At 40.6% G+C, this 17,440-nt stretch overlaps 2 protein-coding genes across 2 annotated transcripts; both read right to left on the bottom strand.

The window, feature by feature from the left end:
• Nucleotides 1-560: 560 nt before the first annotated feature.
• On the bottom strand, nucleotides 561-5,313 carry oaz1a (ornithine decarboxylase antizyme 1a). Its single transcript, XM_078259190.1, is given in 6 exon segments — nucleotides 561-1,170; nucleotides 1,439-1,524; nucleotides 1,938-2,113; nucleotides 2,232-2,318; nucleotides 2,320-2,386; nucleotides 5,127-5,313. Coding segments are annotated over 6 exon segments (666 nt in total). The 5' UTR covers nucleotides 5,246-5,313; the 3' UTR covers nucleotides 561-1,039.
• A 5,007-nt stretch (nucleotides 5,314-10,320) lies between these two features.
• On the bottom strand, nucleotides 10,321-13,942 carry amh (anti-Mullerian hormone). The gene is made up of 7 exons (XM_078259188.1): nucleotides 13,807-13,942; nucleotides 13,430-13,693; nucleotides 13,177-13,352; nucleotides 12,960-13,071; nucleotides 12,773-12,872; nucleotides 12,251-12,681; nucleotides 10,321-11,415 (listed from the first exon to the last, which is right to left on the bottom strand). Exons 1-7 carry the CDS (start codon nucleotides 13,925-13,927, stop codon nucleotides 11,009-11,011), a joined length of 1,611 nt encoding a protein of 536 aa, XP_078115314.1. The 5' UTR covers nucleotides 13,928-13,942; the 3' UTR covers nucleotides 10,321-11,008.
• Nucleotides 13,943-17,440: the final 3,498 nt, after the last annotated feature.

The raw sequence follows: 17,440 nt of genomic DNA, 5'->3' as shown, positions 1-17,440 counted from the left end.
ATTATAGATTAAAAGTTTTGACAGAGCATTGACATCTTATCCATGGGATAACGTCAGTAAATTCGAGTAAAATACAGACTTCGTTTATGTGCGAATGCACCACACAAAACAGACTTGAGGGGGTAATTTCTATTTCCCAAGAGGTCCCCTGGTAATACTAGTCCCGTGTGAATAGGGCTAAAGGAAGTGTTTTTGGACCAATTAGCATCATTGAAATCCTCTTTCCAACATTAGAATTGATCCATAAATTTTTCTAATTTAATAGAGAATTACGCTCACTTTACACAGCAGATGGAGAGATGTGCAGAGCTGTGAAAATAAGGCTTTTACACAACTACTTTATTGTATAAATGAGTTCAACACCATGAATGCAGTCAGCGTGACGCTATGTGACAGCAGACTCCGTCAAGTGTGGCCATTTGTACCTGGTGTGAACCCTTATTCCTTTAGGCATTGTCAGACAGCACATCGTATGGCCTAGTTTCTTCTAAGCATAGCGAAACCTCAACTCTTACAGGCTGCATGTCTGTAGGATTTCAACAAGACCACAGATGCCACTCTCTTGGGTGAGCACTTTTATTTAGTAGTTACAACATGCAGATTTCTATCAAGTGAATCAAAGCAACAAATCAAAATCATGCACAAATAAAAAAAAAAAAAAAATCAATTTAAACAGGAGAAACAACTAATACTTACTGGAACATCTAATTTCACGAGTAAGATGGATTTAAATTGATCATAAATATTACACTGTGGAGATGATCGTCAGGGTGTTCAGGGAGAGATAATAGGAGGTCAGCACACTACACATCATGGAAAGTAATACAGTGGTGAGGACACAATGCCCGGATATTATGTGGGCGCTTGCTTTACATTCCTGGTATATTAACATCTTACCCTAGTGCAATATCAATGAAACACAGCACATAGTATGTAAAGGTAAAACAAACAAAAAGGAAACCTCAACCATACTGAACTAAAGATGTGTGGGTATGGACTGAAATGAGAGCAACAAACGGTTGTAACTGCTCAGCGTCATTTAATCGTCATCAGAGGAGTCTCGCTCGATGCTGTAAACCATGAAGAAAGCGTCAGGGCGGGGGGGGACGAGGGGATGACCCGGTCTCACAATCTCAAAGCCCAGGAAACTGAACGTACGCAGCAGGGTTGCTGAGGAGAGACAAAATGGAAACGCATGTAAATTTCTATGACTTGATATCTGGGAGGACTGACGTTTTCCCTGGAGCGCCCGATCCTCTCTAATTCCCAAGAAAAAATACTAATATTTTTTGGATGTCTTTGGTATTACTGTACATTTCAATTATGCTCAACTATTAACTCTATTAAAATAGTTCAGATTTAAAGTGCTGGTGCTACGTCAGAGTTTGTGTATTCATGTGTTTAACAGTTCCAAGAAATCAAATAAAAGATGCCTCACCTCTATCGTCACGGCTCTTATGAAAACAGATAAACACGTGATCAACTTGCAGCTGCTCTTCTGCAAATTCCAGCAGAAGGGCAAAACTGTGAAGAAGCAAAGCAAACAAAAAGTGTTAATGTATTAAAGGAGGGATGCTAATGAATTTCAGAGGAAAATAATTATCCGTGCTGGTCTAAGCACATTTCGATAAACTGCATCTGATCATAAAAGCAGATCTTAACACGATTACCCAAAGGGTTGAGACCTAGAACTGGACTCGAGTCACTTATTTTACAAATTATTAAGTGAGTTTTACATTGACATACGAGTTTTTATTTTGATACAACAGCTCATCTGCTGTACAAATTAAGAAAGCAAGGGTCTGTTTTTACTTTGGCATTCGACAATGTTTGAATTCATCCGTTTTATTTGAAATGAATCAATATTTTACCTTTCGTTTTCTTTCAACCATAACAACAAGACATCTTTCTTTTAATTAAAAGTGTTGCCTGCTCACCTGTCTTTGCTGCCCTCGGGCAAAGCTCCAGGAGGGATTTCAACATAAAGGTTCCCTCCTTTCAGCGCCGCCCTCCAGACACAGTGCTTGCCCTCAGAGCGACGGGGCTCAAAGAGCAAGAAGCGCACTCTCCCGTTGGCAGGGGGAGGCTCCTCAAGAACCAGCAACTGTGTATCCTAGAGGACAGAGAGAAAGACATTCATTTTAGATGACATCAAGAATAAATCTACAACTGCAGAAGTCAAATTGCTATTAAAAAATTGCTATTGCTATTTTAAAAGTGGTATAACTCACAGAATAGAATAGTTTAGCTGAAAGATTGCGATCCCGCTGGTCATTCCCTCGCCCACCTGGGATCTTCAGGGGTGGGTGAGGGGCATCAGGAGCACCACAGAGGCCCCGGACACTGGTTACTGCAACAGCGGGAGCACCTCCTAGGACTGGAGATACTAGAGTGCAAAACAAACGCACACACAGAAGGAGCCATTATAAGTGGAGTATTCACTGGAGGTTCTGCTACCAAACACAAACCAAACGCCCAATATAAACAGAGGGCTTTGCGCACACACACCACTGTTGAGTGATTAATCTCTGAAATTACAGTAAAACATTTGCTAAAGTTGAGTAAGTCTTAAAAAATTAAACAAGGCTGGTGGGCACAGTTCAATCAGTAACTGTTCTAATCTTAGGCACAGATGGTTATGATGAGTTGACTTGTGCACATTAAATTAACAGACAGGAAGCAGGAGCCGTTTATGTTACACTACCACATCGCGGATGACCCATTAACATTTACTAAGTCAACTTTCAGTCAAATATTCACCACAACCCCTCAAGGCAAGTTCTGTTTTCATCTCACAAAGTCACGATCCTCATGATTGCACCATGTACAAAAATCCATTGTTCCTGTAAGAAGAGTGACATCCAACTTCCTAAAACAGATTTAGGTGCCTTGGTGGGGTAACTTTAAGCTTGTCACATGATTCATAGAGGAAGGCTGCCAAAATACCAGGGTCTGTTTGTCTAACCATTAGCCTAATTTAGTCCTGTTGCACTAACCGCGTTGCTCCAGTTTACAACAGACCAACATCAGTTTAGTGAGTGAGATCAGCCATTTTAATTCAGAGGCCAGTCAAAGTGCTCTATAGAATTAGCTTGGCTTACAAGCGCAGATGTGTGTGTGGCTGCATACATTAACAGTGTTGTGAGTATGCCTGTTCTCAGAGCTCATATCGGGAACACAGCCCATTACTGCAGCGCTGCCACAGCGACACAAACACTCTGAGACACTGACAGATGCCCTCTTACGCAAATGCCACTGCTGTGCTGTATGTGGAGCTGATGTGTGAAAACCATTGTCACTCCCATAACTCGAGCTAACCAAGTCAATATGTAATATCCAACCTATTGCCTGATTTTGCAACGCATTGGCGATCGCAAACTAACACAAGTTGTTCCTAAATCCCATTATTGGATTATGTAAAATAGCCAATAATCATCATTACATAAAAACTTGAATGCATCTTCCTCTTCCTGCATTAGAAATAAAGCAGCATAAGACTTTCAATCAACGTCTCCATTCACTGAACAGCATTATTTGAAATCCCCTACAGCAGGCAGCAACACACTGACACCCCAGGTTGTCTTGGCAAAGACAGCTGCTCTGGTCACATGAGTGATGAGTCTCTCAAACTCCTGCTTGCATAAGAGCACCTTTGTCATGTATGAAATCATGTAAAAGACACTCATCTCTAGGGGGATATCATAATTTAAATATTTAGGGAAAGTGCTCTTGCTTTAGATGGACAATGTGCTGCTACGCTAGCCTCACCTCAAAGTAGACCATAGGGTCAGTAGCTGTAAAGGATATGGAGTTTAAAAGGGCACCTGCTGGTGTCTAAAATAGCTATGGCTTATGGAGAGAAAACATTTAATTTTCTTGACATATTTTACACAAACTCCAACAAACTACCATCGGAGTGTTAAACAAGAGCATCTATGTTTTTGTTGCCATAAAAGCCAAAAATACAGAGAGCGAAAATAATAATATATCTATTTAACAAGGAATATCTTCTGTGTACAATATGTCATCACTGGTCTCAAAATTACCCATACCACCCCCCTTCGCAGTGCAGTGGAAATTTCCTACGAGTCCTTCATTACACTATAGAGCTCGACAAAAATCTTGTCAGGACACGAATTATATAAATCCACCCCCAAGCTAATCGCTCACAAATTGTTTAAAATCCTGACACATTTCCAGGCGTTATATCCCCCGCATGTCCAGTCAATTACTACATTAATTTGTAAGTGAAACAGCAAACAAGCCGTCTCCGGAGTCCATTAGCTGGCAACCCCCCCCCCCCCACACACACACACACACAATGGTTAATATAATACTACGTTAGATAGATAACACATAGCAAAGGTTACTTTAGCTAAATGTTTAATAACCATCTCCACTGACTGCCCCGTTGTAAACAAAATTGGTTCTTCTAGCTAATCCTTTTTGTCGTTACAAAATGTCAAAGCTCGCTAGCACCTGAGCTCGAGGGCGAAATGGAAAAAAACAAGCCGTGAAGCCACAAATGATAAATTCAGCCATCATTTTTAACTACGTTGGTTAGCAACAAGCTAACTTTACATAACCGTATAAACATTTTTAGAACACCCTGCATTTTTTTCCAAGACTAACGTTAAATACAATGTGAAATACAATCACAATATTGTGTTATTATCGCTGATGGTTTTCACTGAAACGCCAAAAATATGGAAACATCCGTGATGTATCTAGCTAACTAGCTAACGTAGCTGTAAGCGCTAACTTAGCCCTCAGCTAACGCTACTGCTACAGTTAGCTAGCTAGCTAACTAGCTAAGCCAACACGTAGCTAGATTATGATTTTGTCCATTTGCTGACTACCAATGTTAAGTAAATGTCATGATACAGTTCTGTAATTTACGGCGAATTTTTAAGACGTTTTATTAAACTGTATCAAACCAAACGCGACTGACAATGTATTTTGGAGACGTCAATTGGAATAAATAGTGCTGGTTTGTAAACAAGAAACACGGTGAATAGTACTAGCTAGCCACCCCTGGAAATATTCCGAATCTCTTAGCTAGGCCGCGGTTTTTAAATTTAGCTTAGCTTGTTAGCTTATAACAATTCACAACTACAACAACATACCTTTCACTTTCAGGTTTATTACTGGATTGCTCAATAACAGGCATCTCGGATAAGTTTCTCTCTTTTTCTCTAACAAAACAATGACTATTCAAAATCGTCTGTAGGTTAGATTTAACCATCCGGCCAGCGTCCACACCAGCTGCTGGCTCTATCCTCTCCCCTTCGCTAATAATGGGCTCAGAGCTGCTGGCTGCAGTATTTGTGAGGGGAGTGTCCTGTCCACCATGACGTATTACTGTGAAAATATGACGCACGTAATGAGTCCCATTACTAACATTTTAAATTTAAAGGTGCTATATAGGACATTCAGAACATTAATATAGGAGCAAAAAAAAATATTTGCTATGTAAAGATACAGTAGAGTAATGGTGTCCTGAGCAGGGAATTAAGTCACACTCTGTGTGTGTTGTAATCATAGACAGTATATAAGAATGGACCAACAGATCCCGTTGCTCTGGATGGAGACCAGTGAAGGCCATTAGTACGGTGGCCGACAGGGGCAAACGCCCTGCAACTTAAGAAAACACACACAAATAGACGAAACACAAGCAAATTAAGAAAACAACTTCAAGAGAGAGAGAGAGAGAGAGAGAGAGAAACTGCATAGACTGTAAATATTAAGTCTATGTTTGAGATATGTTTTCTCTCATTTGGTGGGTGTGTCTCGGCTCAGGTCACAGGTGATACTCAGTCAGCAGAGACGTCTGTAAACTCGTGGTAATAAAACATTTAAAACTGCATCAGCGTTTAATGTTGACGTTTGTTTAAGCCATATTACATGAGAGGGTTTAATTTTGAGGTCTGAAAGGCGCATTACTGAAGTATAGGCCTACTCAAGTGTAATATTGTGATTATACAACAACGGTTACCAACAAGATAAGTGATCAATCTGTATTCATATTGTGGAGCAATTCGCTCTTGAAATACAAAAAACAGACAGGATTTATAGTCCCTCCCTGTTTAGTAAACTAGCCAATTTACCGTGGGATTGATCAAACTGAATAAATCCCGCTCGCACATATAAACACAAAACTGCTTTGCTAACTCCAACGTGTTGTAAGTAAGACATCTGCTGAAAAGGTTATTGTATTCATTAGCATGATTGCCGTACTGTTTAGTTCACAAACATCCAACACACCAAAGTACAAACACATAGCGGACCAGACGCAAGCTTTTATTTTGAAAAGCCGAAGCTCGGGGACAGCACCAGCCAGGAGGGCATGAGACGGAAGCATAGACTGTATATTACTAATATATTATGTTATTAATAATAATAATAATAAAATGAATTTAATATACAGTCTATGGAGTTCTCCAGGCTGCAGCCATACCCGACTCTAATTAAAAAGGCAGAGCGCTCTCTCCCAGTGGGGTCGAAAATCCAGCTGTTCCACTTAGCTGCTCCCTCTAGAGGTCTGGAGAACTTCCGTTGTGTAATCTGGATGCTGCGTTTTTTTGTTGCGTTTGTTTTCTGGGTTTGTGTGCTTTTCTTTTTGCATCGTTTCATATGTAGTGCGTTTATGTATTTGGTTGTGTTGTGTGTATTTGCAGTGCGTTTATGTTTTGGTTGTGTTTGCAGCGCGTTTGCTGAATGCTGCGCATGTGTTGTCAAATTAATGAAGTTGTTTTCTTAATTTGCTTGTGTTTTGTCTATTTGTGTGTGTTTTCTTAAGTTGCAGGGCGTTTGCCCCTGTCGGCCACCGTACATTAGAAGCACTTTTCCGGTGAGCGCTGAGCGTTACTGCGCAGCCTCCAACTGAGAGAGACGACGTAAATGTGACGTGAGCAACCTGTCTGAAAGTTGGAAGTCTTCTGGTAGCTGTGCCAAGAGAAATCTCAACCATTCCCAATCTTGCAGAGACGGAGAGCGTAGGTATATGTAAGGAGATAACATGGACACAGGCTAATTATTGCTAACTAAAATGCTAGTTAACATTAGTAATTAAACGTAAACAGCTAATGTAAGTCGAAACTGCCTGCACGCTTCTCCTGTACTATACGGTAATTCCTCTACTATGCGACAGTAAGTCGCGTGGTTATTTTTTACAAAAATGTCTACTACGGAGCCATAACGTGAGGTACAAGGTAATGGAGCCTTTTATACATTGTCCCGTTTCTTTAGAAATAATCAATGGACAAATAGAGTCTTTAAACGCTTCAAATGTAAAGTTATTCGCTGTCAAAGTGACGTCAAAATGAATGGCAGTCAATGGAATGCTAACGTCGGGTGATCGCTTTGTAGCATCAAAATGGCGCGAAAGGAGGTTTGAGCTCTGAAGCGAAGCTTACCCCCTTGGTTGTAATCCGAGCTTGTGTTTTGCTAGTCAGCCAGCTGCATGTGCATTAGTGCATGTGTTAACCTCCTATTGCGTTCATGACCCACTGGCTCACTGCTGCTCTGCACTTGCACTACCCGGGCCAGGCATGCGCAGGAAAGCGGTGCTCGTACTGCGGTGCACATACGCCGGTTACCGCTGATAACGCAATCCCGACCCACGGCCACGGTGGCTGGATGGCGCTGAAACACAAACATAATGCATACAAGTGGGAAAAGTGCTCTAGTGTTGCTTTAATGTGTAAGCAGCATTTTACTGTAGCGGGTGGAGGTGGAGCTAATTTTAGCTATTTCACATACTGTTGGGTAGTTTAATCTTTAAATTGTATATTTTATAAGCTCATCATGTGTTGTGTCTTTACTTTTTTAAATGTAAAATCTTAATTTGTAAACTGGTAACTCTAGCTCTTAAATAGCTAATAAAGTACAGCATTTCCTTCTGAAATGTAATGTATTAGAAGTATAAGTACTACCTCAGTACCTCAAATTTGTACCTAAGTACAGTACATGGGTAAATGTACTTCCACCTCTCACTTTCTACTAGTACTAAACACCCTGGTAAGATGTAAAAAAAAATAAAAGAGTAGCCCCATTTTGTTCTTTCCCAACAGGGCTAGATTAATAGATTCATTATTTCATCCCATCTGGCATCTATTTTCTTATCAGTGAAATATAAGCCAATGCTGGTCACATTTGTCCACCAATAGCATTACTGCTGGTAAGTATGAACAGTCTCAGTACACGCTATGAATGTCATTTTCCTTTTTTCAACAACTCTCATCTGTGCCTGTCAATCGAGGAGCATGGTGCAGGGTGTGTTTAACACCGTCTCTGGTGCCTGCAGAACAGAAATCACCATTAACACAACCACATTAACCTTCACTTCAGTGTTGAAATACAACTGAAGGTAAGTTTCTTTTTCCTGTTCAGAGGTTCACATACAACTAAACTCTTTAAATGTATATTTGTCTTTTTCAACTAGTTGCAGGTGACTATTTTAAGCTGTCCTATGTTGGTATATGATACATAGGGCAGTCTGAAAGACTGTGCACATATACTTTGTTAAAAACATTCATGCTTGACAAAAACTGAATTTCTCATCCTAACGTACAGCCTTATTTTGGATCCAGCTTTAAATTTAAACCTCAACCTACAGGACTTAAGGAGCCAGAGTTGGAACATCTGAAAATATCATAAGTAAGACATACAACTGTCCTAAACAACCAGCCAAGTGAATTCTATGGAAACTAGCGTCTGACTGGTTTGTATTTGTCCATAGTGTCTTATGACCGTATTCTGTCCATTGAAAATTTGAGTGATGTTCCAAATCCATGGAAAGGATTCACTATGAACCGCTGCTTAGTGCTGGCACTGGTTGTACTGCTTGTGAGCTCAGGGGTCAGTGAACTGCACGGTGAGTTCTGTAATTATGTCACAGAAAGTTTGTTTCGGCATTATTGCAGAATTATGCAACATGCATGGTATATAGACACTGTACTTCTGCTGCTTCAGTGTATTATTCTATTATTTTTAATACCAAACTCATTGGCTGTTGGCTTCTGTGTTATCCTAAACTCTTTGTTTTCTAGATGCAATGGATTCCTTTGTTGAGGAGACAGGTATAAGGTCTTTCTTTGGAAGTCTACAGGATGGTTCAATACTACAGGTATCATCTATCTCCAAAGCAGGTAGCCTAGGCCTATTGGTTTCTATGCTGAGCCATTAAAAGGGTTAGGTTGATTTTGTCTAGGTTTCTGTAGAGTTCTACCGTTATTCATACTCCGTGATACAAATCAATGGAGGCCTTTGTTTAAGTGTCTATGTGCAGTTTGAAGATATGTTATACTGAATGGTGAGATCATGTGATTTTAGCTTATTTGCAGAATGTGAATGGGACCAGTAGTCACCAGCCAGCACATATGCTAATACAGTATTGTGTTGCCAAACCTTGCTTTAAATAATCCACCTACCTTCATGGGCTTGGCAAAATATAGGTTATATATTAATATATTAATTATATATTAATTAATATAGAGCTAGTACTTGATCCTATGGACTTGGGGAAAAATAAAAGCTTGATGATCAACAGGGCCGCTGAAAGATACCAGGGGAGTTTACAGATATTTATTGTCTCAGTCAAAGCTGTTGATAAATGTAAAATGTAATCCTTGAAGTGACTGTATGATAAACAAGTGCATTTATAAATGTATTTCTTATATTTTCTGTTTTCATGTGGTTGTATAAAATGTGTATGTAAGGCATCCATTTTTTAACCTGACTGTGCTGTTTCCTGCCGTCTGTCTCCAGATTTCCATATGGGACAATTTCATGGGGTGGTGGGATTCCGAAGAAGTTGGAGCGATAAGAAGAAGAAAAAAGCCGATTGGCAACAAAGCAATCCTAAAACCCAAACCTAAAGTATGATTTGTATACGAAACATAGATGTTATCAATTGTCATAACAAGAGGTTTCTGAATAAAGTTTGTATTATAGAGAACACCATTTCATTTGTCGGGCAGGACATGTCTTATTCAGAAATGTTTATCACATTTAATACATATTTTAAATCACTCAATCAAATCTCTTTTTTTTAAGATAATTTGTAGGCTTTAATTGACAGGACAGCTGGAGACATGAAAGGGGAGAGAGAGGGGGAATGACATGCAGCAAAGGGCCGTAGGTTGGAGTCGAACCCTGGCCCGCTGCGTCGAGGAGTAAACCTCTATATACGGGCGCCTGCTCTACCAACTGAGCTATCTGGGTGCCCAATCAAATCTATCTTTATCACTAATATAGAAATGTCACTGCCACTTTGTAACAATCTTATATTGTCATCAGCACTCATCAAGTTATTAACAATTTGGTAGTTTTAGAACAATATATTCTTTTTTTTATTGGTGCATAAAAAATTACATGAAGCCATAGGACATTTGGACAAGTACAGAACAATGATTTATATTGATCTGGGAGGTTGAGTTTGGCTAGTGGTGTGACATGACATGTATGGTAAGACAATGTTTTCAATGATAACGGAAATCTTAATTAAATGGTCTTATGGATGATAAGAGGTTTGCCCTGAATAAACAATGGCTTTTTATTCAAATGACTTCTTAGATAATAAAAATGAAATAGTTACAGAGGAAGATGATAATACTCATATTTAACTTTTTTGGTTTGAATAAAAATGATTAGTTCTAAGTATGAGAATAATGCAAATAAATTGTCTATATATGTGAAAGTATACCTTAAAGAAATGTCTGTGAATTAACATGTGCATTTACTACCAGTGTATTGATACTTTGTGATTGAATTAATGACAGTTAAGTAACAATTAAAGGCAAACTGTCGATTTTCAACCAGCTTTGTGTCATTGTAGGGTGGGTAGTATATGCAGATGAACGGTGTTTGGCTTTCCCTTCATGTTGCCAGCACTCAGATCCCCACACTCATTTGCCAGCAAAGGTCAAACAGGCCATGGGAAGTGACTGTTAAATATGTAAAATATCTTTTGAGTCACAACTAACTACACTCCAAGAAGAAAACAGCTTTAGCGGCATCCGCACTCTTTTGCCACCATATTTGGTTGAATGGTAATGGAAGTCCCATGATTGTCGAAGTTCACCACCTCCAGGTCTTCGTAGGCCACAGGCACACAGCACGGCGCCCGCTCGTCCACATTCCCACTCCCAATGTGGGAATTGAGCAGGATGGCGTGGTTGTTGGGATTGGAAAGGGGAAAAGCACAAGAGCCATGGCAGTTGTTGATGTTGGCAGTGTTTGGACCCGTAAGAATCTTTATAAGAGACACAGTAAGGCTCCTCAGCCCACATATGTTGCCCCCCTCTGGGTTGTTGGAGCCAGCTCTGGTGGCCCGCAGTCCTCTCTGCAACTCATATGCACGGGCCACCGTCTGCAGGGCCTTCAGCAGAATAAATGCCCGGTACTGGCTCTCTCCTGTTATAGAGGTAACAGAAGCATCAGTTAAAAAGTGGTAATACAGGATTGTGATACCAAAGAAATCTAAATGTATGTCATATGGTCTAATTCATAATGCAAGTCTACAGTGCTTTAGGACTGTGATAACCAAGCAGGTGGTGTGTGGAACTAGCTCAACTAATTTGATAAAATAGAAATTTCATTTGGTTGTAAGATCCACATGTTGTGATTAAGAGTGCATAAAAAGTAGTTGAGTTAGCATCACTGAAGGCAATGGATTTGAAATAGATAGCTAAAAGTAGTGGATAAATTAAAAATAGATAGTTAAAGTAGCTAAAAGTAGTGGATGAATTGAAATAAATAGCTAAAAGTAGTGGATAAATGAAAAACGTTACCTAAAAGTAGTCTATACATTGAAACAGAACTCCAAAGTAGTGGTTAAATTGAAATAGCTAAACAAAAATGGACAATATGAAAGTGTTAACTGAAAGTAATGAATAAATACTTGAAATAGTAAGCTAATGTCAAAAGTAATAGATAAATGACTTAAAGTATGGCCTAGTGGATAAACAATTTAAATAGTTGTGGTAATAAATAAATGGTTAAAACATTCACCTAGCTGTCACTACAAGTGGTATGAATGCAAACTTAAACCAACCTTAAAATTGACAGACCAATTGTATGAAAAAAATATTGTAACATTAATATATAAATCCACTTTAAAATCAGTTCAAATAAACACATTTGGAACATGGCGTGGGGTACTTGACTTTATCTGGCAGGGCTGCGTCGGGGTAAATCTGACAAAAAATGTTGCGAACAACCAGAGACGACTGTTTCTTGTACACATCACCTGCTGCCGGTTCTTCCTTTGGAAACGCACTGAGTTCTTTGAGCCTTCCTAGCCTCGGCATGGCTCTGTGACCCACCTCCTCCTCCTCCTCCCGTATTACCTCCATCATCTTTATCACACTCTGCTCCAACCTCTGCCTGAGCTCCTCCAGCAGTGCAGGAGATAATGCCAATTCTCCATGATGCACCTGAAACATGGAGCCCCAGCTATTGAAGGAGAAAATGGTTTGGGAAGAGGAGTTGATCAGTCCTGCCAGCAAGGTGTCACTGGAGGATAAGCCTAGTGTCAGAGGAGGCAGGGACTGTAAGTCTAGCTGGAGCGGAGGGGACTCAGGCAGCTCCTGAGGCAGGACGTCACCCAGGAACCGCTTCAGCTCGCAGACGAAGGAGGTCTGTGAAGAGGGCAGGGATGAACCTGAAGTGTGTATATATCTGGGAAAGAGAGTAAAAAAAATGTTTATGAGCATCACTTAAACAATAAGTCTGCTAACATTTCAATAGGGAACAAGAAAAACAAGACAACCTTGTATCAGTTCCTCTTTCCCCAGAGAAAAGCAGAAGTGGAGTCATGCGGATGTTACTTCCTGATTTTCCACCAATAAGGATGTCTTTTAGGCTTTGGTCTGCAAAGAGAGGAAATTTGAGGAGAGTGCACATGAAACAAGAAAGTATATTCCATAACCCTAACCCTTACTCATATCATGTCTTACTCATATCAGGGGTTTTTGTCTCGACAGAAATCCTCCATTTCTGGTGAATGTTGGCCTCTGATGCCTTTCCTGTCAGCATTATGTACTGCGTTTCTCCTGAAATGCACACAGACTAGAAAAAAACAAAAACAGGAAAGCAACTGTAATATCTATGACGACATCATGTAACAGATTTAGGAACTTCAGGGCAGTTTCCTTTGCCAAGGCCTTTCTTTACCTGTGTGTTGGGATGCAGCCACTGACTATTGAAAGTGACATCCAGGTTTCCTCCCGTCACGGTGAGGGGACTTCCATACGCCAAGAGCAGCACAGGGTTCAGCTTGATCAAAGGAGACTGTGGGAGGTCAAAGGTCAACGTGAGCATTCCTCTCTTATCTTCCTCTGCCAAGAGCACTGATGGAGAAAAGAAGACATTTCGTGAAACAACAACATTCAAACAAAAATGTAATGCAAACAGAGAGCACTGATACCTCCAGTTGGATGCAAAACCTCCAATCCATTTCTCTGGTTTCTGCTTGTTTCCTTAGCAAGCTGTAATAAGACTGAGTCTGATAAGCTCTCAGATCCTATGCAGATTCCAAACTGAGTCAAAGTGCGGTTTGTGAGTTCACCGTCGCTCCCAACACCTTCACACAACACTGCGAATATGTCATCCACAAAGCATGGTGCATTGTGAAAGACGTGATGAGAGACCGTGGAGGCTGATGAGGTCTCTGTTGGTGGGAAGGTGTGCTCTGCATTTAAAAAAGAAAAAGAAAAGAAATACTGTGCATTACACACTGAAAAACAGATTAAAGCTAGAAACAGAAATCAAATGCAAACAATAAAAAAAAAAAAAAACACTGACCTGTCAGTGGGGGGTGGTGGTCCGGGATCAGCTGCTGTCCATGGGAGACATGCAGGGCCACACAGAGCCTGGTGCAGCAGAGCGTCAACGCTCCATAGTAGAAGACATTCAAAAACAACATACTTCACTGTCTGTACATGTGCCTGTGTGGTCAGACCGTTCTCAATCTCTTGTTTTGAATGGCTCATGAGGAAGGGCGTTATATTGTCCCACCTTCGCTTCTCACAAATAGGAATATCATGTGTCCTTGATGATCACCTTGTAAGTCTGTGTGTGTGTGTCATCATGGTAAATGTGGTCCTGGAGACACCTAAGGTTATAGCAGGAACTACCACAGAAGCAGATTTAAGTACCTTGCCAGGTGTGTGTCTGTCTGTCGACAGATTTTTGTCACTGCGATAGCGTCACAACCGTGCAAGAAACAGTCACAAAACTTTAGAGGTGTGGTGTCCTTACTTTCTCCCCCGCTTCTTCCGGTGCCTTTGCTTGGACCACACCCATTTTCAAACTCAGCCTTCATTTTGATCTCAACTACACACCTGTAACGTTTTGTGCAAGATGCAGTCACGCTATAACGCTGACAAATTTGCTTCTGTGGTAGTTCCCACTATAACGTTAGGTGTCTCCAGGGCCACGTTTGGCCATGACACACACACACACCCCTAGGACCTGACATGGGCTTATTGTCACCTTCAATGAATGGCAGCAAGTGCCGTCCAGTCTCCCTCCAGTCTGACCTGCAGGCTATTATCTTCTGCATTACAATGTGACTCCGTAATGTTTGCCAACAAAAAACACTCAAACTCACTCCCTTGCCTCTCACTTTCACCTTCTCAAGGTGAAAACAACACCCGAGTTGCTGTTGCAGCTGGTAACAAAAATTGATAATAAAGACCATCCAGTTTAACTGCTGCTTTCTTGCAGTTAGATGAGAAGATTGCTAAACGGACAGAGTGGTACCTATCTTGTTATCTAACTCTTTATTTTCCCAAAATGGCTAATTTCTCCTTCAACAGGAAGCTCACAATGATGGGTCAAGCAGCATGTGGTATGCGATGATAAAGCTGAATGAAAAAATATCCTTTGTAACAGGATGTCCTAATGAATGTGTACAATGTATCTGCTCTCATTCCTGCTAGGAGAAAACAGAGCAAAGTCCTGCTCCCAGAAAGGAACGTAGACATCAGATCTGTTTCCCATCACTACACTCGCAGCTGCAGTCTTGGTTTGCAGACAGTCAAGGTCTCCGAGTTGTTTAGTAGCCGTGTACATCACAGGAGATAAAGCCAAGGCTCATTCTTGTACATCACAAATCTTCAGTGAATGATGACACAAACTGTTCGTTATGCTCTAATGGTTGCAACATGTTACTAACAAAGTGCGGAACATTTCTTGACAGGTACCACATCTACACACACGTGAGGTTACAGAGGCATGCAAAAGTATTCATACCCCTTGAACTTCTCCACATTTTCTCACGTTACAACCACAAAACGTAAATGGATTTTATTGGGATTTTATGTGATAGACCAACACAAAGTGGCTTATAATTGTGAAGTAGAAAGAAAATGATATACATGGTTTTTAATGTTTTCTTTACAAATAAAAAAACTTAAGTGTGGCATGCAGCTCAAGCTCAGTCAGATTGGATGGAAAGCGTCTGTGAACAGCAATTTTCAAGTCTTGCCAGAGATTCTCAATTGGATTTAGGTCTGGACTTTGACTGGGCCATTCTAACACATGAATATGCTTTGATCTAAACCATTCCATTGTAGCTCTGGCTGTATGTTTAGGGTTTTTGTCCTGCTGGAAGGTGAACCTCCACCCCAGTCTCAAGTCTTTTGCAGACTAACAGGTTTTCTTCTAAGATAGCCCTGTATTTGGCTCATCTATCTTCCCATCAACTCTGACCAGCTTCCCTGTCCCTGCTGAAGAAAAGCATCCCCACAGCATGATGCTGCCACCACCACCATGTTTCACAGTGGGGATGGTGTGTTCAGGGTAATGTGCAGTGTTAGTTTTCCCGCAACACATAGCGTTTTGCATTTAGGCCGAAAAATTCTATTTTGGTCTCATCTGACCAGAGCACCTTCCTACACAAGTTTGCTGTCCCCCCCCACCTGGCTTGTGGCAAGCTGCAAACGGGACTTCTTATGGCTTTGTTCCAACAATGGCTTTCTTCTTGCCGCTCTTCCACAAAGGCCCGATTTGTGGAGTGCACGACTAATAGTTGTCCTGTGGACAGATTCTCCCACCTGAGCTGTGGATCTCTGCAGCTCCTCCAGAGTTACCATGGCCCTCTGCTTCTCTGATCAATGCTCTCCTTGCCCGGCCTGTCAGTTTAGGTGGACAGCCACGTCTTGGTAGGTTTGCAGTTGTGCCATACTCTTTCCATTTTCGGATGATGGATTGAACAGTGCTCCGTGAGATGTTCAAAGCTTGGGATGTATTTTTTATAACCTAACCCTGCTTTAAACATCTCCGCGACTTTATCCCTGACCTGTCTGGTATGTTCCTTGGGCTTCACGATGCTGTTTGCTCACTAACATTCACTCTAACAAATCTCTGAGGCCTTCACAGAACAGCTGTGTTTATACTGAGATTAGATTACACACAGGTGGACTCTAGCTACTAATTAGGTGACTTCTGAAGGCAATTGGTTGCACTGGATTTTATTTAGGGCTATCAGAGTAAAGGGGGGCTGAATACTTTTGCAAGCAAAAAAAAAAAAAATTGAAAACCATGCATCATTTTCCTTCCACTTCACAATTATGCGCCGCTTTGTGTTGGTCTATCACATAAAATCCCAATGAAATGCATTTACATTTGTGGTTGGTAACGTGACAAAAATGTGGAAAAGTTCAAGGGGTATGAATACTTTTGCAAGCCTCTGTATTTCTGTATGTCTATACTGTGAGATACATGGCTTAAGTGCAGTTTAGTGTCACAAATTATTTTCCAAAAACAGCGTCCCAAATGATGAGGGTCTTATTTGAGACAGGTTAAGATTAGGGGTAGGGTAGCACAGGTGGTTTAGCAGGTTCATAATTAAGGACATTGTATGGGGAATTTGGGACAATAAACTGCACGTATACCGAGATACATGGCTGTATTTAACAGCATTTTAATAAAAACAAGTAATGGTGGAACTCAACACTTCCAATTTTGGAGGTTTCACAAGGTTGTTTTTTTTTGGATCCCATCAATGTCTTTTGAGTGGTAACAAAAACTATTGTGGACATTTTAATGAGTCCAAGTGAAAACCTTCACCGTACGGGCTTGTTTGCAGATTTTCTCTGAGACATTACAGGCATTTGGGCACAAAACCAATGCACATTTCTCTAAATTATGCTACTGGGAGGTCTGGCTAAAAAACAAAAAATGCAGCAACACTCATCAAAAACTATTTCTGAAATGTTCATTTCAGTTAAGTTTAAAAGAGTTCAAACACATCGACATGGTGGAAATATCTAGCGGTTTTTAAATATACAAATAATAGCTTATGATGATTATGTTAGAGATGCGCTGTCTTTGTGCTTCCTCTGCATCACAGATATTCACTAGCTCATCAAAGTTCATGATGTGTAAACATCAGCATTAGCTGTCTTCTGTGAGGGGGAAATGAATTAGATCA

The sequence above is a fragment of the Sander vitreus genome, chromosome 9 (genome assembly GCF_031162955.1).
Source record: "Sander vitreus isolate 19-12246 chromosome 9, sanVit1, whole genome shotgun sequence".
In the NCBI taxonomy this organism is placed as follows: domain Eukaryota; kingdom Metazoa; phylum Chordata; class Actinopteri; order Perciformes; family Percidae; genus Sander; species Sander vitreus.
This window is presented reverse-complemented; position numbering and strand designations above follow the sequence as displayed.

What these genes read in the sequence shown, in the direction of transcription:
- amh (XM_078259188.1), bottom strand. Translation starts at nt 13,927, where the DNA reads ATGTTGTTTTTGAATGTCTTCTACTATGGAGCGTTGACGCTCTGCTGC. An exon ending in GGTTTTGCATCCAACTGGAG is followed by an intron (nt 13,353 to 13,429) that starts GTATCAGTGCTC and finishes TTTCTCCATCAG; the next exon opens with TGCTCTTGGCAGAGGAAGAT. An exon ending in GAAAGAGGAACTGATACAAG is followed by an intron (nt 12,682 to 12,772) that starts GTTGTCTTGTTT and finishes TCTCTTTCCCAG; the next exon opens with ATATATACACACTTCAGGTT.